This window comes from Rhinatrema bivittatum, chromosome 5 (assembly GCF_901001135.1).
Source record: "Rhinatrema bivittatum chromosome 5, aRhiBiv1.1, whole genome shotgun sequence".
In the NCBI taxonomy this organism is placed as follows: domain Eukaryota; kingdom Metazoa; phylum Chordata; class Amphibia; order Gymnophiona; family Rhinatrematidae; genus Rhinatrema; species Rhinatrema bivittatum.
In genome coordinates, this window is record NC_042619.1 from 73869927 (window position 1) to 73896051 (window position 26125).

General features: G+C 46.0%; 1 protein-coding gene across 3 annotated transcripts in view; it reads left to right on the plus strand.

Moving 5' to 3' along the window:
• CUL5 (cullin 5) overlaps positions 1-26125 on the plus strand; it is a 281644-nt gene that overhangs the window by 65675 nt on the left and 189844 nt on the right. For all 3 annotated transcript variants that reach the window (XM_029602461.1, XM_029602459.1, XM_029602460.1), the window contains 2 exons: positions 8633-8809; positions 13973-14114. In XM_029602461.1, the coding sequence (XP_029458321.1) occupies positions 8633-8809; positions 13973-14114 (319 nt within the window). The remainder of the gene's footprint in view (positions 1-8632; positions 8810-13972; positions 14115-26125) is intronic.

A 26125-nucleotide genomic window follows, 5' to 3' on the forward strand; every position in this document is an offset into this window, starting at 1 on the left:
TAATCAGGGACATTATGTGCACACTTAGACCATCATTACTTATGGTTACCAGACTGAGAGCTTGTCACATTTATTTTATTTTGTATTCTTATAACATGCATTTTTGTTTACATAGACTCGAAGCTTACAGTTTAAGTCATCTGAATCTTAGTAGAAAACGGAAGGGAGTGGGGGAGGGATGGGTTGGTGTTATAGTTTGAGATGTGGGCCCTTGGTCGCTGCAAGAGATGGCACCTCCCACAGGGCGGAGCCCTGCTGGGACTTGCAGTGATAGGCTAGCTCCAAGCAGAGATGGACACGGACACAGAGAAAGGTAGTCTTTATTATACTGCAACGTAGATAGTAACCCGAGGAACGGGCAATGATCCCAGCCAGAAGAGGAGATCTTTGATGACAATGTTCCGTCTGAAGACTGCAGAGTGGCAAGGTAGTCACACAGTCTCACCAGGTCCTGAGAGAGAGATGGGTCCGGTAGTGGTCTGCGAAGCGGGGTAGGCCGAGAACCCAAGCATAGATGGAAGGCCAGTAAGAGTAGATCCGGTAGTGGTCCATGGTAGTGGACCTCTTCAAGAGGGGGTGGCAGTGGAAGCTACACTGTCCAGACTACTGGAGGCCATAACCCCAATGTCTCCACAAGAAATAAAATACTGGACATTATTCCATCTATTTTATCATCCCCAAGAAAGAGAGAACATTCAGGCCCATCCTGGATCTCAAGTCAGTCAACCGCCACCTGAGGATTCCCCGCTTCCGCATAGAAACCCTGCGATCCGTAATAAGGGCGATACAACTGGGAGAGTTTCTCACACCCCTGGATCTTTCGGAGGCCTACCTACACATCCCAATTCATCAGGAACACCAGCGCTACCTACGCTTCAAAGTCCTGAACCGTCGCTTCCAGTTCCGGGCACTACCTTTCGGGTTAGCCACAGCACCCCGGACGTTCACCAAGGTAATAGTAGTAGTGGCGGCAACACTGAGGAAGGAAGGAATCCTCGTCCATCCTTACCTAGACGACTGGCTGATCAGGGCAAATTCCCTGGAGGAAAGCCACCAAGCAACCAGCAGATTCATAACGCTACTGGAAAGCCTAGGATGGTTGGTCAACACAAACAAAAGTCTCCTACAACCCTCACAATCGCTGGAATACCTAGGAGTCCTATTCAACACCAAAGAAGACAAGGTCAGCCTGACCCCCACACGGAGATTAAAACTGTGGAACCGGCTACATACCTTGCTTGAACGATCCTCGTCCCACAGCATGGGATTACCTGCAAATCCTCTGGCTGATGGCATCCACACTGGAAGTTGTGCCATGGGCGCGAGCCCACATGAGGCCCCTACAGCGCTCACTTCTATTACGGTGGAGCCCACGGTCCCAGAATTACACCATACGTCTATCACTCCCGGGCAGAGTCCGGAACCAGCTACAGTGGTGGCTGCAGGCCAACCACATGAGCCGAGGATCAAGACTATCCTCTCCAACCTGGACCCTACTCACCACAGATGCCAGTCTACGAGGATGGGGAGCACACTGCGAGGAGTTAACCGCCCAAGGGCAGTGGAACGCAGAAGAGGTGGGATGGAACATCAATCGCCTAGAAGCACGGGCAGTCAGACTAGCCGGTCTGCGGTTCGCTCACAGACTTCAAGACAAAGCGGTCAGAGTAATGTCGGACAACGCCACAACAGTGGCCTACATCAACCGACAGGGGGGAACCAGAAGCCAACAAGTGTCCATAGAAATAGACCCCTGATGGCGTGGGCGGAAGAAAATCTCCAGGAGATCTCCGCCGTCCACATCGCCGGGAAAGACAACATCACGGCGGACTTCCTCAGTGGGGAAAGTCTAGACCCAGGAGAATGGAGGCTGTTGTCCGCAGCCTTCCAAATGATAGTGAATCGGTGGGGGACACCGGACATGGACCTTCTGGTAAACAGATCCAACGCCCAAGTGCCCAGATACTTCAGCCGCAGGCAGGAACTGCAGTCCCAGGGGATCGATGCCCTGGTACAGACCTGGCCACTGGGAACCCTGCTATACGCCTTCCCGCCGTGGCCCCTATTGGGTGCAATCATTCACAAGATACAACTACCCAGGGGGCTAGTTCTTCTGGTGGCTCCAGATTGGCCAAGAAGACCCTGGTACGCAGACATGAGAAGGCTGCTGGCAGGGAACCCCGTACCCCTGCCTCCACACAGGGACCTGCTACAACAAGGTCTGATCCTCCACGAGGTCCCAGCTCAATTCTCTCTTACAGTCTGGCCATTGAGAGGGCCCGCCTGAGAGAGAGTGGATACTCGGGGGCTGTAATTGACACCCTCCTCTGAGCACACAAGTTCTCCACATCGTTAACGTACATAAGGATTTGGAGAGTATTTGAAGCCTGGTGCGAAGACCACAACATCAAGCCACGCTCATTTAAAGTCCCCATGATCCTGGAATTCTTACAGAACGGACTACAGAAGGGACTGTCCCTCAACTCCATCAAGGTACAGGTGGCCACATTGTCATGCTATGGCCCCAAGAGCGAGGGTGACAGCATAGCCTCTCACCTGGACGTGTCACGCTTCCTAAAAGGAGTCAAACACATTCGTCCACTAAAGTGTCCGGTACCTCTGTGGAATCTCAATCTCGTTTTGGATTTCCTAGCGGGAACCGCCTTCAGACCTCTCCGAGGGCTGTCCCTCCACCTGTTAACCTTAAAGACTGTGTTCTTGCTGGCAGTTTGTTCAGCCCGCTGCATCTCGGAAGTACAAGCACTGTCCTGCCGTGAGCCATCCAACTACGCACGGTTCCCTCCTTTCTCCCCAAAGTTTTCTCACATTTCCACCTTAACCAGACCATCTCACTACCAACGATGGATGGCTTGAATTCGGCAGACTCCTATCCAGATACCTGGAAATGTCGGAACCCATACGAAAAACGGACCACCTTTTCGTCCTTCACAGCTGAAAGAGACAAGGGGAAGCGGCCTCGCGGGCAACCATTGCCCGCTGGATCAAGGAAGTCATCAAGGCGGTCTACGTAGAAGCTGGCAAGCCACCACTTCTACAGATCAAGGCCCATTCTACCAGAGCCCAGGCAGTATCCTGGGCAGAAACTAGAATGCTGTCGCCTGCTGAGATCTGCAGGGCGGCGACATGGTCCTCCATCCATACCTTCTCCAGATTCTACTGTCTGGATGTTCAGGCTCGGGAGGACACAGCATTTGCAAGGACAATTCTAAGTGGGTCACGGGCAGCCTCCCATCTGGTTCGGGAGTAGCTTTTATACATCCTATTGTTCCTGAGTCCATCTGCTACACACTAGGAAATGGAGAAATTACTTACCTGACAATTTCGTTTTCCTTAGTGTAGACAGATGGACTTGGCATCCCACCCTTGGCTGCTGTTACGCATGGTCTTTCAAATGATTCAAGGGTAAACCACGTTTTCATTTACCTAGAGCATCCACCCTGCCGGGTGTTGACTCTTCCCGATTGAGTACACTGGCGGTCCCCAGCTATAGTCAATCAACCAGTTCAAGTTAATCAAGTTTTAACATTTAACTAAGTTATGAAGTTATTCAAGTTAATCAAATTATTAAGTTAATCAATCAGTCAGTCACACATATATCCACAATGCTTTTCGAGGAGAATACTGAAGAGCTGCACTTCCTGCAGGGGTATATGTACTAGGGGCTGATGTCAGATTGAAATCTGATCCATCTCCAACTGCTAGCAGGAGTACACTATACTCATTGGTCCTGAGTCCATCTGTCTACACTAAGGAAAACTAAATTATCAGGTAAATAATTTCTCCAATATTTTATTAAGAAATATGTTCATTACCAATAAGGCACCATTGGAGTGGTTGTAGCTAGGAGATGTTTTATGCAAGATTATATTTTTCAGAGAATTTACTGTTTATCTGAGTTTAGAAACCACTCAGACCATTGATTAGTAAGTAAAGCCAGTTCTCCCAACATTAGATTGATAGAAAGAAAAGAAAATTGGACTTGCTTTGTACAATTTTTGATAAGTAGATATGGTTTAAATAGTAAGATTGTTTTCAAGTAAATTTTAGAATTTCTTTAAGCTGCTGACGTGCAGTTCCCCCTACCAACATTCATATTAAGAAAATTCACAAGTTTTATTTAATTTTATTTATATTCTGCCTCTTCATAACAGATTACATTTAGATACTGGAAGTATTTCCCTATCCTCAGAGGGCTTACAAGCTGTTTTGTACCTGAAGCAATGGAGGGTGAAGTGACTTGACCAAAGTCACAAGGAGTGGCAGTGGATTTGAATGCTGGTTTTCCTGGTTTGAAGCCCACTGCTCTAAGCATTAGGCTACTCCTCTACCCCAATTTCATATTTACTAGACCTGATTGTAATACATAAGAACATAAGAAAATGCCATACTGGGTCAGACCAAGGGTCCATCAAGCCCAGCATCCTGTTTCTAACAGTGGCCAATCCAGGCCATAAGAACCTGGCAAGTACCCAAAAACTAAGTCTATTCCATGTAACCATTGCTAATGGCAGTGGCTATTCTCTAAGTGAACTTAATAGCAGGTAATGGACTTCTCCAAGAATTTATCCAGTCCTTTTTTAAACACAGCTATACTAACTGCACTAACCACATTCTCTGGCAACAAATTCCAGAGTTTAATTGTGCGTTGAGTAAAAAAGAACTTTCTCCGATGCTAACTTCATGGAGTGTCCCATGCTAACTTCATGGAGTGCCCCCTAGTCTTTCTACTATCCGAAAGAGTAAATAACTGATTCACATCTACCCGTTCTAGACCTCTCATGATTTTAAACACCTCTATCATATCCTCCCTCAGTCGTCTCTTCTCCAAGCTGAAAAGTCCTAACCTCTTTAGTCTTTCCTCATAGGGGAGTTGTTCCATTCCCCTTATCATTTTGGTAGCCCTTCTCTGTACCTTCTCTATCGCAATTATATCTTTTTTTGAGATGCGGCAACCAGAATTGTACACATATAGAGCACAACTTTAAAAACTGTCCACTGTCCACCATTTGCACACGTAAGTGGGCTTGCAGAGACTTATGCTAATATTATTTTATAAACTATCAGAAGCTGAACAGTTTGTAAGGTACCATTTATTTCTGTCCTGATATGTTTTAATATGCACACACTTTAAATACTGCAACAGGATGACCGCTTGAAGTTAGGATCGTTGGAAGAACATAAACTTAATAAATACACCAACATAATCCAAAATCAAAACTGGATACAAGACGCAAGACTTAAATAATGACCTTCATAATAGGCATCGTCGTATAGTAAAAATACTTTAATACTGTCTTATATTTAATCATCGGTCAATGGTTGAAACTTTTTTTGTATTTTTTTTTTTATATATATGCTATAAGTGAATGTCCATCACCAACTTGAAGTAAAATCCAAGGTATTTTTTAAAAATTCAAATATAGTACTTATCTTGTCAAAAGCTATATAAGTTGTCAATTCATCAGTTCAAGCCCAATTGTTGAAATTCTTCAATGGTGTGTTACCCACTCCCGACACGGGACCATGTTTCGGACAGATTGTCCTTTATCAAGGACTACAAAACTGCGTCAAAAAAACAAGTTCAACTCGTTACATTTGTCTAAACACTTGTAATACTTGGCTACTGTTCAAAATAAATGTATTTATGAAAAGAGCAACCAAGGTACTACTTACTATCACAATAGCTGCAACATCATGGTGTTTCGGCGTTCAATTTCCAGTATTTCCCGGATCTCAGTTTAAATGTTGTACAATCCCCATACATCATTACCTACTTAGACACTGATCCCGCACCCAGACTCAAAGTTGCTGGTATTTCCCGGATCTCAATTTAAATGTTGTAAAATCACCATATATCATTGCCTATGTAGATGCAGATTGACCATTGACCGATGATTAAATAAGGCAGAGTATTAAAGTATTTTTACTATATGATGATGCCTATTAGGTCATTATTTAAGTCTTGCGTCTTGTATCCAGTTTTGATTTTGGATTACGTTGGTGTATTTATTAAGTTAGTATGCACACATACATGTTCCCATTATTATAAATATATTTTCTCTATCCCTTTTATAAAAATACACCCATAATAATTGTAATAATTTGCATTTAGTAGCCCAGAATTAAAAGCATAGGAAGGTGTGTTAGAAAGTTTGCACATACTTGGAATAATCAGTTTGACCATACCTTCACCAGTTCAACTAAGCCTAGCAGCACTTCACTCTGAGCCCCCATTAGTGCACTCTGTCCCAGTGGCGTAGCCACGGGTGGGCCTGGGTGGGCAGGTGCCCACCCAACTTAGACCCAGGCCCACCCAACTGGCACCGGAACTGCAAGGCTGTCGCGGGATCCCATCCCCGCGACAGCGAACAAGAGAACCCACGCCTTGCGCGCCATCACGGCACACGGGGAAGCGCTGCTGCGGCCGTATGGCCAACCGGTCTTCCTGTTCGGGGGGGGGGGGGGGAGTGGAAGTGCCGCGCGCAGCTTCCGCTTCCTCCCCCCAATGCAGGAAGATCAGCTGCCTCTCCTGCTGCCACCCGTTCTCCTGCTATCTTCGGACCAAATGGCCCGCCGAACTTCCTGTTTGGGGGAGCGGAAGCGCCGCGCACAGCTTCCGCTTTCTCCCCCAGAGCAGGAAGATCAGCTGCCTCTCCTGCTGCCACCGGCCTCCTGCTATCTTCGGGCGTCGGGCCGTACTGCCCGCCGATCTTCCTGCTTGGGGGGGGGGGGGGAGGGAGGAAGCGGACGTGGTGCGCTGCGCTTCCGCTCCCCCCCCCCACCCGACAGGAAGTTCGGACGCCCGAAGATAGCAGGAGTCCGGTGGCAGCAGGAGAGGCAGCTGATCTTCCTGCTCTGGGGGAGAAAGCGGAAGCTGTGCACGTGCTTGAGTGTGTGTGGGTGAAAACTGGAGCCTGGGTGTGTATGTGGGTGAGAATGGAAGCTTGAATATGTGGGTGAATGGGAGCTCGAATGTGTGTATGTGTGGTTGAGAATGGGAGCCTGGGTTTGTGGGTGGGTGAGAATGGGAGCTTGAATGTGTGTATATATGGGTGAGAATGAGAGCCTGGGTTTGTGTGGGTGGGTGAGAATGGAAGCTTGAATATGTGGATAAGAATGGGTGGTTGAATGTGTGTATGTGTGGGTGAGAATAGTACCTTAAATGTGTATATGTATGGATGAGAATGGGAGCTTGAATATGTGTGGGTGAGACTGGGAGCATGGGTTTGTGGGTGAGAATAGGAGTCTGGGTTTATGTGTGTGGGTGAGAATGGGTGCCTGGATGTGCGTCTGTGTGTGCATAAGAATATAAGCCTGGGGAGGGGTGAGAAAGTGAGAACTTGAATGTGAGCTTGTTGGGGGGGGAGAGCATATGAGAGTGACAGCTTGAGTGTGTGAGAGGGAGTCTGTGAGAGAAAGCGTGTGTGTGTGTGTGTGTGGAAGGGAAGAAGACAGTAATAGAAGAAAGACACTGAAAAGGAATTAGGAAATGAGCTATAAGGGAAAATGGGAAAAAGACCAGGACCAACTGATTAGAAAAATACAAAGATCAGACAACAAAGGTAAAAATATATATCTATATTTTGAGATATTAGCAATTTAAATATAAGCAACACAACCGCTCTCTCAAAATTTATGGACAGGTAGGAGCCGTGTATAAAATCGTAATAATAAGAAGGCTAAAGTACCACAAATCACCGTGAATTATGTTTGTATCATTAAGTAAACCTCATACTTAGGCGTAGATGTGAATGCTATGCTGCATAATTTGGCATTATTTATCAGTAAAAAAACAACTAGTAGACCTGCATGCCTACAGCCCACCCATGTTAACCTTGTGCCCACCCAAAAAATCAATTCTGGCTACGCCACTGCTCTGTCCTACTACCAAAAAGTTACAGATAAGAAAAGTGCAACATCAATTGTGTGGGTCAGTTGGCAGGTATAAAAGTTTATGGACAAATTCAGTAATGTATGCATGTATACAGGTAAAATAACAACTTGTGCACGTACTTCCAAATCTTGCCCTGGATTGCCCCTAAATGCACCTTTTTTTTCCCTGTTCATGTTTTTAAAGGAGCATCAACCAAACACAAATAGCACTAAATAATACTTTGAGGGATTTGACTAATGTGATATCTCAGGTAGATCTGAAATAATTTTGGTGAAATCTTTCAAACATTTAAAAAAAATTCTTTCTTATTAAGAGGTAATATTTGTTTTGGTGTCATTTTAAAAGAGCATATACATATTCTAATTTTACACATGGAACCCCTATGTACCTCTTTAAAAAGTACCCCAGAATATCTATCTTGGCTCATACCTGCTCATACCAGCATCAGTTCAGTTTTCAGTTTGTGAAAAGCTTTGAAACATGACTACTCTGGGTACAGCAGAGGATTGGTTTTAAAATGTAAAAATAACAGCCTATTTACATTTTAAAATAGTGTCTTAAAATAGTAACATTTTAAATTTGATAGGGTGAACATCCACTGCTCACTGTGTACAATTTAGAAAAATGTATAGTAAATGATGGATTATTTTTTATTTAAGACATAAGGAAAACTTTTTTTTTTTTTTTAACAAGTCTTTTGGGTTCTCTTTCTTTCAGAGAGTACTGAGCCACCAAGATGATACAGCTCTTTTAAAAGCTTATATTGTAGAATGGCGTAAATTCTTCACACAGTGTGATATCTTGCCCAAACCCTTTTGTCAACTAGAGATCACTCTACTGGGGAAGCAAGGAAGCAACAAGAAATCAAATGTAGAAGACAGCATTGTCCGAAAGGTAGGCCAAGTTAATTTTGTTTCTTAAAGGACCTTTTTAATGGATCTATTATATTAGGCAATATGTACTTATTGTAACTGCTGCATTTTGAAAATATGAAGTAAATTAACTTATTTTTTATCTCCTAGAGCCAGCTAATGACCCCTCACTTTTTTGGTCTTGCATTTCTATTGTAATCACCTTCATTCTCCTAGGACAAGGAGGAACATAGTCAAAGAGCTTCAGGGTGGAGTAAATAAACAGATCAAACCAATGCTGCTCACACTAGATGGCAAACCTCTTCCACTTCAGGCTGTACGATTTTCTAGTCAAAGGCTTCCTGGAGGCAACCAGAACCCGGGATACATTGTCAGACAGACAGGGGCTGCAAGACTAGCCTTTCAACATCCAGGCCATCAGACAATGCTCTGAGGTTTGGATGGCACATCTTTCCCTGATCCTGCGTGACTAGGGTCGGGGAGGTGCCCAAACCTATCAGGTTCCGGACTGAATGGTTCTGCAGGAGTGGGAACCAAACTTGCTGCGGCCAACAGGGGGCTTTGAGGATCATGGTTCCCCCATCCTGCCAGAGAATCTTAATCACCAGCGGGAGCGGAGGATACGCATATAGAAGCCCCTTGCCCCAATGGCAGGCAAAGGCGTCTGAGGCTGGTTTACCGTCCTCCCAGTAGAGGGAGCAAAAAGACTCCATCTTGTTGTTGCAGGGGGAGACAAACAGATCCACGTCTGAGGTTCCCCAAAGATGGAAGACCAATGTTTGCTACTGCCGGTTCCAGAGACCACTCATGGGGCCAAAAAGCCTGAATGAGCTGGTCTGTCCCAGGTGATAGCAAAAGCAGCTGAGAAGAAAGACACATGTCTTACACAAGCAAAGGAGACAGCAGCTCAAATCTCAATAACATGCAATCTCGCAGAGACCATAAAGGACTGGACACAGATATGTTGGTATATTGGTTCCACAAGTCCAGCATCTGGCTCAGCACCATCTCTTGCCTACCGAGTGTCCCCAGCAAAAGAGTGTTTACGATGATAGGGGACATCGTAAGTCGTCATCGCTCCAGGCTATCACCACATTTGGAGGAGCTAGTGTTCCTGAAAATTAAAATGCCTTTGGTTGGGTTTCCAGATTTACAATGCAAGTAGCAAGACAAATGATAGGAATTTGTAGGTCCTATAGCTGCTCTGTCTACCTGCTGTGCCTCAAACACCAGCATCGGGGCCTACATCCAGTGAGTGACTGACTGCATCTGCCTGCTGGGTCCCCAACACTGCCAGTTGGGTCACATTTCAACCACACTGCTGCTGTCTCCTCGACCTGAGAAGCCATTCCAAGGGCCACAACACACCAATACTGAGTCCTGCGCTGTCCCCAACACTGTCATTTGGGCCACACGCATCCTGCTTCTTCCTGCCATGTTTCCAAAAACACCACAGGGGCCAACATGCACTGACATCTTCTGCCTGCCTGCCTTGCCCTGTTTACTGTCACTGGGGTCTGATTAATCCTGCTATCTCCTGACACGACACATCAGCATTGGAGCGCCAGTCCTCCTTCCTCCTAACATGTCCCCAACAACAAAACTGGGGACTGTTGCACCGTGCTGCCTCCTGACTTGTTGCAATCAACAAAACAGGTCTGACTCAGCTTATTTCCTTCTGACATGTTCCCATCAAGAAAACTGGGGCCTGTCACACACCCTACTGCCTCCTGACATGTCTCCAACCACAGCACTGGGTCCTGAAGTCTGATAGCAGCACATTCAGTATCAGCCTTACACTCCTGTACCCAAACCCCAAGTTCACAGCTGTCTTGGCAGCACATCCAAAAGCATCTTTACATTGCCATACACCTCACACAACCTCAGGGATTTCATACATCCTTATTCTGCCTGCCATCTTCCAAGCACCACCACAGCTTCATTACTCCATTGAGTTTCTCTGCCTGCTTAGCCCCAGGCACCACCATAGGTCATGACTCCACGGAGTTCCTCTTCCTCCTTTTCAGTAAATGCCACTACCAATGCATGACTCAACTCAGTTCTTCTGCCTCCTTTTCCTCAAATGCCACCACTGAGGCATGACTCCACTCAGTTCTTCTGCATCTTTTGCCCCAAACGCCACCACTAAGGCTTGATTCCACTGATCTCCCCTGCCTGCTTTGCTCCAAACAGTTGTTGAGGTGAAGCAGGCAGAGTAGATCAGTGAAATCATGTCTTAGTGGTGTTAGCCGAACACCACCACTGAGGCACAATGGCATTGTCTTCCCCTGCCTGCTTTGCCCCAAACAACTGTTGAGAAGAAGGTAGGGGAAAACAGTGGAGTCGTGCCTCAGTAGTGGTTGCCAAACACCACTCGGGCATGACTCCACTGAGATCCACTGCCTCATTTTTTCTCAAATACCACCATTGAGGCCTAACTTATCTTTTATCAGCCTATCTTACTCCAATCATAACTACTATGGCCTGAGACTTCCAGCTGCAGAATGCCATGTTCCAACCATAACCACTGACCTGACACAGCTGCAGCATGCCAGTTCAGGATCAATTCTTTACTGTTTGAAAATAGACTTTGCTGTCCCTAAGAATGTTACATTTTCTGCTTGTATAGGTCTTTTACAAATGCTGTATGGACGTGACTCTGAGAACCCCACAGCTTTGGGGGGTGTTACAGCTGCTTTTCTCTCTGTGTTGCTCAGTTACTACCATTTCAATTTTTATAAATTATGCACCAACACCACGTCTACCACCCCTGATTCAAACCATTCTTGCCACATTATAGTGCTTGCTCACTCTGCTCTTCTGTGCATGTGCAAGAACTGGGGCAAATAAATACTTGGAGTGTGTTATGGCAACCCTTCTCGCTGCGCTGCTTTGCTCTTACTATTCTAATTCTTGCCACCGTTGCCATTCCAAGCCAGTCTTGGTGCCTTTATATTTCTTCCTCCACTGCTCCAGCTTTGCTCAAGGTTCTTGCTAAATCCCCTTCCTTGCCCACTTTTCATCTTTCCCTATTCATGCATTGCTTTGCAAAGTTGCTGAAACGCTCTTTAGGCTTTTAATACCATGCTTATCTTCATCTGTGGTACTCACCTTCTTGTCATCTGTTGTTCTTGCCACAAATATCCATTCTTCTACACTTGCTGCACCATTCCATGAACCATAACTGATTTCATGGCCCATTCGTAGTTGTACTGTACTGTGCACATGGGTACCTATGATGTGTGCTTACTCCATGACATATGCTACTGGGACTGGTGGATCAGCCAGGTGCAGCCATACTTTGACAGGGAAAGGTCTGTATGATAGACTGGAATGACTGGCATCTCCCATGTCACTCTGCCTTAATGCTATGCCCCTCATCCAACTCCTTCGGATCATTGTGTTGCTCAGCCTTCCTGCCATGCAGAGATTTTAAGCCTTGGGGTTCTTAATTTCTTTCTGCCACTGTACCTTCCTGGCATACTCTAGCTCTTGCATCTTAAGGTCTTCTTGCCAATCTGGGATGCTGCTGTGCATTTCTCCTATGCTTTTGAAATTTTGATACCACTCTTTCTGATTCTTGGTTCCTTTATCTGTACCTGGGGATTTTTCCTGCCATGTTTTCTTCTTAGTTCTCCCTTCATGGTACCTTAGTGTTGTCACTTTCAGTACTACTTTGCCTCTCATGATGTCATCAAGTGTTCATGACACTATTGTTGGGCTGGTATCCTCTTTTTACACCTTGGGTGTTCTTCCTCCTCTTCCTGCTTCTTTACTCCATTCATGTAGCTTTAGAGATCCCCTGCCAATCCTGTAAGCCTGGTGCCCCTTTGCGGAGCCTTAGGCTACTATGTATGCCATTTTGATGCTACTTTGCTACAGTATAAATACATTGCAGTTCTCCCCCCCCCCCCCCCCTCCACCCGATGACTTCTTCTCATAAGCTTCATTAGAATTAATAATTAAATCACTATTCTGGAGCCCAGAGTAGACTGCAATGCTTCTCCATAATTTTTAATGGAAAACAAATAAAAGTGTTTGTACATTTCATTAGGTTTTTTTTTTTTTCATATTGAAACTAATGAAATGAATATAGGTCCTAACGAAACAATTTTTTTTTCTTCTGCATATCCCTATTATATAGCACCTAAGAATTTTGTAGATGCTTTATAACAGTATTTTTATTTTAAAAAGTACCATAGCAGAACATATCCCCCATGATTTGCAATGGAATGTTTCATCTTCTATTACATTATATGAGAAGTCTGTACTGTAAACCAGATTTATTTATGTTTTTATGTTCCAGAACAGGTCTTCTGGAAAATGGGTGGAATATAAATCGCTGTAATAAATAAATCAACCAGTGGAACAGTGGAGTCGAATGTCCACTGGTATTTTTTAGTATAATTCTTTATGGACCTTTTTTTTTTTTTGCTCTTTTTAGAAAGTCTCTTATACCTAGGATTTTCACCTCCAGTCCTTGTGGGCTACAAACAGGTCTGATTTTCAGGGTTAACCAAAGTATGCAAGTTAGTCTTGTTCTTAGAACATATGCATATATATCTGTTGGACATTCATCATGTCTATCTTGAAAATCAGACCTGTTTGGGGCCCTCACTGAGAAGCCCTGCCTTAAACTTTTTAAAAAATGTATTCTTGGTGTTTTGCTTCCTTGGAATTAGAGGTATGAATAACTGCTTGTAAAAGTTGCTGGATTGATTGCATTAGAAAATGAAGATCTCTTTATCTGCAGAGCAGGTATAATGCAGGCAGAAACAGTACTATTGCCTTCCTGCCTCAGTCTTGCTGATGAGGGATTATGCTCTAATACTTTCTTCAGCTACTCTACTGAGAGACTGGCAATTCACACCAGGTGGTGATGGCTTTCAGTGATGTTGACACCTGTGCACTGGATACTAAACTAATATCACCAGCTTTCATAGTCTAGTGGAGGACAATTGTAAAAACAGTGCTGAGGAAGACCTGAAATGGCATGAAGCAGGATGAAGTACAGAGTAAAGAAAGACTTGAATAGCAGAGATGTATTTTCCTGCAATTTTCCACTAAATATGGGAATATTTTATGCAGAAAGATTGCTGTTGCATCATATATAATTTATTTACTGTGTTTAAACTGTTGAATGTTATACCAATTCTCTAAAACTCTTATTAATATGTTCTTATAGCTAATGCTAGATACCTGGAATGAGTCCATCTTTTCAAATATAAAGAACCGACTTCAAGACAGTGCAATGAAGCTGGTCCATGCAGAAAGATTAGGAGAAGCTTTTGACTCTCAGCTGGTTATCGGAGTGAGAGAATCATATGGTATGTTTTATACTTTAGAGATTTAGCCAAATATCTGGTAATTTTAGTTCACATTATGAGTTGAAAGCAACTTTCTAAATGCTACTTAATTACTTTTGCATTCTAGCAATGTAGCCAGAACAGGGTTTTTTTTTTATTTTATTTATTTATTTATTTATTTATTTATTTAAGGTTTTTATATACCGGCAATCATGAGCACATATCTTGCTGGTTTACATGGAACGGGAGTGCATTAAATACAACAACTAGAACTGTGGTGATCGAAGGAGCAGTTACAAATAACAAGGGTAGCAGAACTTGGATAAGAAGGAAGAGATAGGAAAGAATAAACGGTTGAACGGTATACAAATAAATTAAATGCTATGTAAAAATGGCATGATTAATGGCTGAATATTTGAAGTCCTTGGTTTGTATCTATAACGTGATATTAGATTGTGTCTGGGAAAGCTTGCTTGAATAACCAAGTCTTAAGTCCTTTCCTAAAAGTTAAGAGGCAGGGTTCCAGTCTGAGATCTGTGGGAATGGAATTCCACAGAGAAGGGCCAGCAGTGGAGGTGGCACGATCTCTTAGAGTGATGTGTTTGGTCATTTTCGCAGGGGGAACTTTGAGGGCGCCTCGGTAGACATTTCTGGTAGGTCTTGTCGAGTTGTATGCTTGGAGGGAGATGCGTTGATGAATAGTTTTGAAGATGACACAAATGGCTTTGTACATGATACGGAAGTGTACGGGTAGCCAATGTAACTCTTTCAGAATGGGGGATATGTGGTCTCTCTTTCTTGCGCCTGTTAGTAATCGAGCTGCTGAATTTTGAACCATCTGTAGTGGTTTGGAGTTGGAAGAGGGCAGACCTAGCAATAGGGAATTGCAGTAGTCTAATTTTGCAAAAATGACTGCTTGGATGATCGTTCTGAAGTCTTGGGCATGGAAAAGAGGTCTTATCCTCTTCAGAACCTGGAGTTTATAGAAGCAGTCTTTGGTTGTTTTGTTGATTATGGGCCTTGAAGTTTAGCCGGTTGTCTATTATCACTCCTAAGTCTCGAACTTGTGTGGTAGGTAGGTTGGTGGGAAGAGTAGTGTTGGAGATGTTGGTTTCCGGAGAAATGAGAAGGATTTCTGTCTTAGAAGAGTTTAAGATGAGGTGTAGGTTGTTTAGTAGTTGTTTGATTTTCAGGTGGCATGATTCCCAGTAGTCAAGAGTTTCAGAGTATGTATCTTTGATGGGGATGATGATTTGGATATCGTCTGCATAAAGGAAGTACTTTAGATTGAGGTTGGTGAGGAGTTGGCAGAGAGGAAGAAGATAGATATTAAATAGGGTCGGAGATAATGAAGAACCTTGAGGGACTCCTATGACAGAGTCAAATCTAGAGGATTCCTTGTTTTGGATTTTAACTTTGTAACCTCTGTTATTGAGAAACGTTTTGAACCAGGATAGGATTTGAACCAGCAGAGCCCAAGTTGAAAATAGGCAAGAATTAGATACATAGGGGCCAGTTTTCTTAACTTTTGGAAACAGGTGCTTAAATTAGCCCTTTCGAAAATTTACTATCAGGTCGATCCAGTAAAGTGTGCTCCGTCGGAGCGCACTGTCACCCTGCTCTGGACGCGTGTTTTCCCTTACCCCTTATTCAGTAAGGGGAGGAAAACACGCGGCCCACCCGCGGCACCTAATAGCGCCCTCAACATGCAAATGCATGTTGATGGCCCTATTAGGTATTCCCGAGCGATCCAGTAAGTAAAATGTGCAGCCAAGCCGCACATTTTACTCTAAGAAATTAGCGCCGCCCAAAGGTCGGCGCTAATTTCTTCCGGCGCCAGGAAAGTGCACAGAAAAGCAGTAAAAACTGCTTTTCTGTGCACCCTCCGACTTAATATCATAGCAAAACCAAGCACTGTCAAACTCATATCAAAATTACTGCTAGCAACATTTTTACAGGGTGAGCAGCTGCCTTAATTCAGGTAATGCTGCTTGACCATACTGAGGTCCATATTCAGACACAGTCTGGCTAGCAAAGTTAGCCGGATAAACCTATGCGGCTAACTTTGAACGTATATTCAATAGTGAAACCGCACTATTGAATATAGCCATATATCTTAAAGTATAGCCACCTAACTTTAGGACAGCTCTTTGGCCCAACCAAACTTAGGGGGTTATTTTCTATAGCTTTCGTGTGCGATAGCTAGATCGGGGCAGAGTCTGCACCGGAAGGGGAGGAGTCGGGGCAGATGCGGCGAAGACATCGCTGACTGCGAAAAGATAAGGTCCCTTTTTGCTGCCAGTAACGCGCCCAATAGCACCACCTTTCACGGTGGCGCTATTGGTTTGCGAAAGCCGGCAGCGATAGCACCGTGGTGGTACGATCGCTGCCAGCTTTCGCAGGCCCGTCCCCCGGTACCGCGCGATTCACTAAGGCCTGTGATTTTAGAAAATCCAGGCCTTAGCTGGCTAAGTCATCTGACTAACTCTGAATATCAGAGTTAGATACCTTAACCAGCAAACTCATCCAAGTTATGTCCCTGGAACACCCCTAACTTAGCTGGCTAAATTCTAGCTGGTTATCTTATTAACAGGCTAGAATTTAGCTGGATAAGTGCCCAAATATTCAATTAGCCAGCCAACTTTTGAGTTTGCCAGCTAAATGTTTTTGAATTTGGACCTCACTATGCTTTTGTATTTGGCCGTAGAAACGGTCCTGCACTTTTTCCCTAATGTCTGAATATCAGTACTCTGGACCATAAGTCAGGGCCCTGACTTCCCCCCCATTGTCGAAGTGGAGAGTGGTGTTGCAGTTGTGTCAAAATCATGAAATTTAATTGGTTAAGGGTAGTAATCCCCATGCCTTCTGTTGGGGGTAGTAGCTGTAGCTCCATGCAGGTTAACCCCATGCACCATTTTCTTCATCTCCACCCCTAGCCTTTATGAATCCACAGTGTTTATCCCATGCCTTTTTGAATTTGTTTACTGTTTTAGTTTTCATCATATCTTCTGGAAGTGTATGCTAGACATTCACCACCCTTTCCATGAAGAAATAGTTCCTGATGTTGGTTCTGACTCTTCCCTCACCTGGAGTTTCATTTTATATGGTTTATAATGTTTCACTCTCAACCCCTCCCATTCCCAATTTGATCTGAAATCATTATACTCATAAAATAATAAGAATAAATCTAGTTAAACACAGATTCTTTTCATTTGTTTCAGTAGTTTTTGTATGCAGTTTTTAAATGCATACAGTTTGATTATATGCACATAAGTACAATGTGTACACACAAAATTAAATGTTATGCACAAAAAATGGCATTTCCCTGTACGTACGCGGATCAGTCAAAACTCCTGGGTTTTGCCTCCCCTCCAGCAGATGGAGACAGAGAAATTTTGATGGACTCTGCCATAAATACCAGGATGCCACCTACAGTCCGTTAGTATTACTCTGTCTCCAGCAGATGGCGGATGCAAAACCTACAGTCTGTGAAGTGATTTTAGTATTGGATAGGCTAGCTTAGGCATTTTTTTCCCGTTGATAGCTGGGCTGAATTAGCTATGCTGTCATGGGATCTGTCAAACAGGTCTGGGAGGCGGAGCTTTACCAAGCAGAGATTCAATTTTTGCTCTCTGTGGCTCCGCGTGTGTTCCCGCGCAGGAAAGTAACAGATTCTCCTCGGTCTGTTCTTTCCGCTCGCGGGATCGCACGTGGAGCTGACTTCTCAGCATTTTCTTTTTTCATGAAGATGTCGAAGAAATCGGGCTTTAAGCCTTGTAGATGCAGCAAGGTAATGTCTGTCACGGATGGCCATGACCGATGTTACCGATGCCTCGGGGCCGATCACAATAAAAAAGATTGAGTTATGTGCCCAAATGTCCCTGAGGGCCCAAAAACAACAGGCTTACAAGATGAAAGAACTCATTAGCTTGTCGGAGCCATCGGAGGCTCATTCTTCACCCGGGCCCTCGACGACACCGGCTCCCTCACAAAAAAGAGCAGCATCGTGGGATCCTCGCCCATCCAGGCCTGGAGGTAAGGACTTGCCACGACATTCGAGGACATTGGATCAGGGATCTGATCTGAGGGATCGGGATTGATCAGCCTTACTCCAAATGAGGGCGCTGTACTATCGTCCGCACAAGGCGCAGAGAACGGCGCCAGTGGCGCAGGCGCCAACGAATACGGAGCCGGAAACATCAGCGCCGAAGACACCAGTACAGGCCACAGAGCCGAACACATTGGCGCACGCCACGGCGCCGAAGACATCTGCACACACTGGACCAGAACACACGATGGCGTTGAGGAGCCCGACGCCAAGGGAAGGAGCGAAAGTAATAAATCCTCCGAAGCAAGTATTATATAAGTCCAAACACTCAAGACGACATGGATTAAAGCGATGGCACGAATCCCCAGAGTTATCTCGTTCTATCTCTCATGATTCAGTGCCAGACCGCTCAGGTACTTCACGTTCCTCAAGATCCACTTCGACAGGATCCCGACCAAAACATAGGAGATGATCACCATCGAGACATAAGATCCGCACAGGATCAGCGTCGGGCCATCACCATAAACATTCCCATCATTCACATCATAAAAAGGTTGCACAAAAGGGTAGAGCATGGGCCGTCGGCTCCTCTACTTCCATCTCTTCCCATGCTCAAGGTGCTGAAAACCTCCTCGCATAGAGAGGTTATACAAGTTACTTCTAATGCATCTACGTCCTCAAACAACTCTGCCAAGATTGCAGAGGACAAGACAGGGAAGAAACATGATGTTCCACGTACTCTACCTCAACCAACCCCGGTGGAACCTAGAGCACGTCAGTTACCAAAACAAACCGGTCGTTCAGCAATGTCTCCTCAAACGAAAGAGGCATTTTGGCAATTATCTCAATCTTTAGCAGGTTTTTATGAAACCCTGGAATCATCTTTCAAGATGTCTAACGAACCATCTGCAAGTTTCCCGGAACAGAGTGTTCATATTTCCAGGGAACCATCAGTTGGACCTCCATCATCACCATTACCAGATCAACCAACTTCACCAATTCCAAAACAAGATACACCCATAGATTCCATGTCTCCACAAACATCCCCATCATCTACGGGATTCCCATCGGACCCACAAAAACAGCCGCAGGAACCATACTCCCCTCCAGAAGACCTTACATACCCAAAATTTTTAGAAAAGTTGGGTACTGTCGTATACCTAGAGGTCCAAAAGGAGACTGATGCTAGAACAGAGACCTTAGGTCTCCTCAAAATATTTGATGCCCCAGGGGAACCCACATCTCTTCTGCCGCAAGAGGTACTACATAGTGTTTTACAAAAATCCTGGGAAACACCTTACTCTCTCACCGCAGTTTCAAGGAAAACTGATATCAAATTTCGTATGCGAAAAACATCGCCGTACTCTATGCCACAATTACCACACGCTTCAATCGTGGTCGAGTCTGCGATGCAATGATCTAAAAAACAAAAACGCATACCTCGTATCCACCGAGCAAAGACAACTGATGTCTAGACGAATTTGGTAGAAAGATGTACCACAACGCAATGTTGAACACCCGCATTATGCACCATCAATTCTATATGGTACAATACCTATATGAGTGCATACAAGCCACAAAAGATATTCTTTCCTTGATAGCAGACCAGATTCTGCCGCCTCTCCATGACATGGAGGAGTGTTCTCGACACCTTCTGCGGTCAATTTATGAAGGATATGAAACATCTTCCAGGGCGTCTGCAACAGCCATTGCAGCCCGCAGGATGGCATGGCTACGATCTAGCACTATAAGGGAAGACTTACACGAAAAGCTGGCAAACCTCACATGTACAGGAGACAACCTGTTCGGAGACCGATTTCAGGAGACAGTGGGCAAATTAAAGGATGAAGCTCTAGCAGTTCAATCCTTAACATCACAATCTCACTATTCGACCACACGCCGTTATTTCGGATCTAATCGCCGACAATCCTATGCCCGTAGACCCTATAGGTCTTACCAATCTTTCCGTACACAGACATATCTGTCTTACCAACGTCCATAACAGCAATAGCAGACTTCACTTCAGTGTAGGGGTAAGCCACGGAACCAAAGGCAGCCAACTCACCAACCGGCAGCCACAATAAAGTCGACGCTATCTTTTTAATAACACAGCCACCACCATAGCATCTAACACCACCTAGCAGAATCCACTCTTGCCTAGTAGCCTGGGAAAGGATAACATCTGATCAATGGATTTTGGGGATCATACGACATGGTTACCAGCTTCAATTTACCACAAAACCCACACTACCTCACCTTCCCAATCTAAGGATTCAAAGGTCTCAGTTACAACTCGGAAGAAATTACTTTGCTTCACAAACAAAAAGCCATTCGACTAATTCCCCCAAAAAACCCAAAACTTAGGGTTCTATTCCCCGTATTTCCTCAAACCCAAGAAATCGGGTGGCCTTAGTCCCATACTGGATCTTCGAGAGTTGAACAAATTCCTGACCAAAGAGAAATTCAAGATGGTATCGTTGAAATCGTTCCTACCTCTGATTCAACCCAACGATTGGATGTGTTCCATCGATCTGAAGGATGCTTACACACACATTCCAATCCATCCATCCTCTTGGCGTTACCTATGCTTTTGCTACAGGCATCAACATTACCAGTACAAGGTTCTTCCCTTTGGACTATCGGCTGCACCCAGGGTTTTCACCAAATGCATGGTTGTGGTGGTGGCTCATCTCAGACAACAGGGTATGACAATCTTTCCATATCTGGATGATTGGTTAATAATAGCCTCGACTCCGGACATCTTGACCGACCACCTCTGACGAGTGATAGAGTGCTTACGGGAATTGGGGCTGGTGATCAATTTTCAGAAATCACATCTACAGCCAACACAACAGCTACAAATTCATAGGAGCATGCCTGGACACCACTCTCAACAAACGACAGGATAACACAACTGCGTCAACTTCTCCATTTGTTGAACCACACTCACAGGCCTTCGGGGAGACAAATTTTAGTAGTCCTAGGCCACATGGCAGCAGCTATTTTCACGGTTCCCAACACCAGGCTACACATGAGACGCCTGCAGTGGGGCTTAAAACGTCAATGGAAACACTCACAACCATTGACACAGAAATTATCGCTGACATCCGAAATGAGAAAGTACATAACATGGTGGCTCCTACACTCTACCCTTTCCAAGGGAGCATTATTCAGTACCCCTCCTCACAACACAGTCTTACCCACTGATGCGTCTCGCAAGGGATGGGGAGCACATCTCGAGATTTACGAAACGCTGGGGTTATGGACAATCTCCGAGCAGACCCTGCAGATAAATTTATTAGAACTCAGAGCAATTCAAAATGCACTACAAGTGTTTCAAGGCCACCTGAAGGGCCCGCAGGGTCATGATCTACACGGACAATCAAGTGGTGGTTTTACATCAACAAACAAGGAGGGTCTGATTCATGGTCCCTATGCAAGGAAACCCTGATAATCTTCAAACATGCTCATCAACATTGTATACATTTGCAAGCAACCTACCTTCCAGAGTAGCGAACACAAGAGCAGACAGTTAAGTCGAATATTTCATCCTCACTAATGGGCTCTCAATTCAACTATAGCCCAAAACATCTTCCTACAATGGGCAACACCTTTGATAGATCTCTCTTTGCAACGGAGATCAATGCTCAAGTTCCCAAATTCTGCTCGATACGACCCAGCCTGCTCAGAATCGCTCAGGATACCTTCCTCATCCCGTGGACGACAGGCCTTCTGTATGCCTTTCCTCCCATACCACTCATAACAAGGACAATTCAAAAGTGCATAGCAGACAGAACTCAACTGATACTTGATACTTGTAGCCCCAGCCTGGCCCAGGCAACCGTGGTACAGTTTCCTTCTCCGACTCTCCATCAAAGACCCAATTCGACTACCGAATTGTCCAGATATTCTGGTCCAGGATCAAGGGACGCTCCTGCACCCACTACACTCATCTCTCCATTTGAAGTCCTACCAACGACAGCCTAATTCATAGACGCCGACTTGTCCTTCTGAGCCTCCACGGACCCCTATACCTATCTCGGGATCCTCGAAAGGCGATGGGCACTCTAATCCTGCTTCGGCACAGATCCCATCGAATCCTACGTGTAGCAATTTCGCCTTGCGGGCAGGCCTTCGCTGGGTCCAGCAGTTGTTAGCCAACGAGGCATTATCGGACGAGGAATCCCTCCAGGCGGGGCATCTGGAGGCAGTCATTGCCTATAGTGCCGATGCCTTTCATGATTTGCTCCGCAATTCAGCCAGGTCCATATTTCCGCTGTTTCAGCGCGCCGTCTGTTATGGTTGCGAAACTGGGCGGCAGATGTCTCTTCCAAGTCCCAGCTGGGATCTCTGCCCTTTTAAGAGCAAACTGTTCTTTGGTAAAGAGCTGGAGGACCTGATACAGTCCCTCGGTGAGAATAAAGTACACTGCTTGCCTGAAGGCAGGCTGAAGTCTAGTGGATCGTTTGGTTCCAGATCTCGGTTTCGTGGGGGCCGAAAACCTCAGATATCCCGGCCACCGGCTGCATCCTTTCGCCAAAACTCTAACCAACAGCAGTCTTGGTCTCAGTCCTTTCGGGGTCGGCGATTTGGTAGGCCCGGTACCACCCAGGCCGCCCCAGGGAGCAAGCCCTCGCAATGATGGTTGGCTGTTCCACTCCTCGGTACCGGTGGTCGGAGGCAGACTGGCTCTGTTCTACGAGGAGTGGGCCAAGCTCACATCGGACCAGTGGGTTCTATCCGTGATAAGACACGGCTACGCTTTAGATTTTGCACGGCAGCCTCGTCATCAGTTTCTAGTCTCTCCCTGCGGATACGCCACCAAGCGCCGGGCAGTCAGGGAGACTCTTCTGCGCCTTCTAGATCTCTGCGCGATCATGCCCGTCCCTCCGGCCGAACTTCGGCAAGGTCGGTACTCCATTTATTTTGTGGTTCCAAAGAAGGGAGGGAACCTTCCGGCCCATCCTCGATTTAAAGCGGGTTAACAGATGTCTTCGGATTCCCCATTTCCGCATGGAGACATTGTGGTCGGTGATTGCTTCCGTACAGCAGGGGGAATTTCTAGCATCCCTGGATCTGACTGAGGCGTATCTACATGTCGGGATCAAGACCGATCACCAGACGTTCCTGCGATTCTCCATTCTAGGACAACATTACCAGTTTTGGGCTCTGCCTTTCGGCCTGGCCACTGCTCCCCGAATGTTCATCAAGATCATGATTGTGGTAGCGGCTCAACTGCGCAGAGAAGGATATTTGGTACATCCATATCTGGACGATTGGCTGATTCGAGCAAAGTCTGATATCCTTTGCCAGGAGGCGATAGGCAGGGTACTTCAGCTGCTGCATGCCCTCGGATGGGTGGTCAACCTGTCCAAGAGTCATCTTATTTCCTCCCAGTCCTTGGAGTTTTTGGGAGCTTTGTTCGACACTGTTAGGAAGAGGTTTTTTTTTCTCACGGCTGAATGCATTACCAATTTGCAAGGGCAGGTGAGAGCCTTCTTGTCCAAACATCCGCTGACTGTCTGGAATTACTTGCAAGTTCTGGGGTCTGTGGCCTCAACCCTAGAGCTTGTCCCTTGGGCCTTCGCCCACATGCGACCGCTGCAATCAGCCTTGCTTTCTCGCTGGAGTCCGGTCTCCGAACAATTTCATCTGCCGTTACCTTTACCGGACACAGCACGGTCCAGTTTGAACTGGTGGCTCCTTTCAGACAATTTGAACCGTGGGGTTCCCCTGGTCGTTCTGGATTGGACGGTCGTGATTACGGATGCCAGTGTCTCTGGGTGGGGAGTGGTTTGTCTGTGGCAGTCGGTGCAGGGGCAGTGGTCCAAGGAGGTATCTCAATGGTCCATCAACCGCCTGGAGACCAGAGCAGTATGCCTGGCATTGCAGGCCTTTCTCCCACTTATCAGGGGGAAATCAGTCCAGGTTCTTTCTGACAATGTGACCACGGTAGCCTACATTAATCGCCAGGGTGGAACCAGGAGTCGACCGGTGGAGTTGGAGGCTCAACTGCTGATCAGCTAGGCAGAGCAATACCTGGTCAGTCTTGCAGCGTCCCACATAGCAGGGGTCGACAGAGTTTACATGGATTTTCTCAGTTGCCATCGTCTAGATCCCGGAGAGTGGGAGCTCGCTGTGGGTGCTTTTCAACTCATTTGCAACAGGTGGGGCACGCCCTGCATGGATCTGATGGCAACGTTCCGGAATTCCAAAGCCCCATGCTTCTTTGCTCGCCGCAGAGAAATGGGGGCAGAAGGGGTAGATGCTCTAGCGCTTCCCTGGCCGACAAATGTGTTGCTTTGTGTTCCCACCTTGGCCCCTCATCGGAAAGGTGATCAGGAGAATAGAGCTTCATCCATCCGAAGTGATTCTAGTGGCTCCCGAGTAGCCGCGGCACCCATGATTTGCGGACCTGGTCAATCTCGTGGTGCAAGGTCCTCTGCGGTTCCCGGACCTCCCAGACCTGCTTCATCAAGGAACCTGTATGTTTCGACCAGGTCGATCGCTTTTGTCTAGCGGCATGGCTTTTGAGAGGCAACAGTTAAGGGACAAGGGATATTCCGATGCAGTGGTTTCTACGCTCTTGCGATCGCATAAGACTTCCACGTCCCTGTCTTATGTTCGCGTTTGGAAGGTGTTTGAGGCTTAGTGCGTAGACAGGGGGATTCTGTCTACTTGAGCTTCTGTGCCGCAGATTTTATGCTTTCTTCAAGCTGGTTTGGCAAAGGGACTGTCGTGTAGTTCCTTGAGGATACAGGTCGCAGCACTTGGTTGTTTACGTGGTGCCGTTCAGGGAGTCCCATTGGCGACTCATCCGGATGTGTCTCGTTTCCTTCGTGGAGCAAAGCATCTACGGCCTCCGGTGTCCCATCCTTGCCCATCTTGGAATCTAAATTTAGTGCTTTCGGCCTTGTGTACTGCACCGTTTGAACCGTTGAAGAGAGCAACTTTTAAGGATCTCACGTTGAAAGTGGTGTTCTTGGTAGCAATCTCCTCTGCTCAGCGAGTTTCTGAACTCCAGGCTTTGTCGTGCAGGGAGCCTTTCCTAAGGATTTCGGATTCGGGGATATCCTTGTGGACTGTTCCTTCTTTCCTTCCAAAGGTAGTCTCCTCTTTTCATTTGAATCAATCGATGGAGCTTCCTTCCTTTTTGGATTTGGACCGTTCTGATCCTCTCGCTACAGACTTACGGAAACTGGATGTCCGTAGGGCGTTGCTGCGTTACCTTGAGGTTACCAATGGTTTTCGGGTGTCGGATCATCTCTTTGTGCTCTGGAGTGGTCCTAAACGAGGTAATTTAGCATCAAAGACCACTATCTCCCGATGGTTGAAGGAGGCTATCAATTTGTCTGTCTTGAAGGGCAAGTCCTTGCCTCAAGGGCTTCGGGCTCAAGCTACATCGTGAGCGGAATGTCAGCATATTTCGCCACAGGAGATTTGCTGAGCGGCTACCTGGAAATCGTTACATATGTTTGCCAGGCACTACCGCCTGGACATCTAGGACCCAGGTTCGGGAGGATTTGGAGCAGGTGTGCTGAGAGCGGGCCTCTCCGGATCCCAGCCCAGGTGAGTGAGCTCTGGTACATCCCAGGAGTCTGGACTGATCCGGGTACGTACAGAGAAAGAAAAATTGGTCCTTACCTGATAATTTTCGTTTCTGTAGTACCACGGATCAGTCCAGAGTCCCGCCCGTTTGGAGCACGCAGGTAATCGAGAGTCCGCTCATTCAGCTGTTCGTAGTTTTGTTCGGCAGAGCTTTGTTTTACCATGTCTCACGAGTTCTGTTCCCACTTGGAGGTTAGTGAACCAGTTAAGTTGTTAGGTTACTGTATATAGTTAGTTTGGTTTCATATCATGATGCTTTGTGACTGAGCAATACTGACGGACTGTAGGTGGCATCCTGGAATTTATGGCAGAGTCCATCAAAATTTCTCTGTCTCCATCTGCTGGAGGGGAGGCAAAACCCAGGTGTCTGGACTGA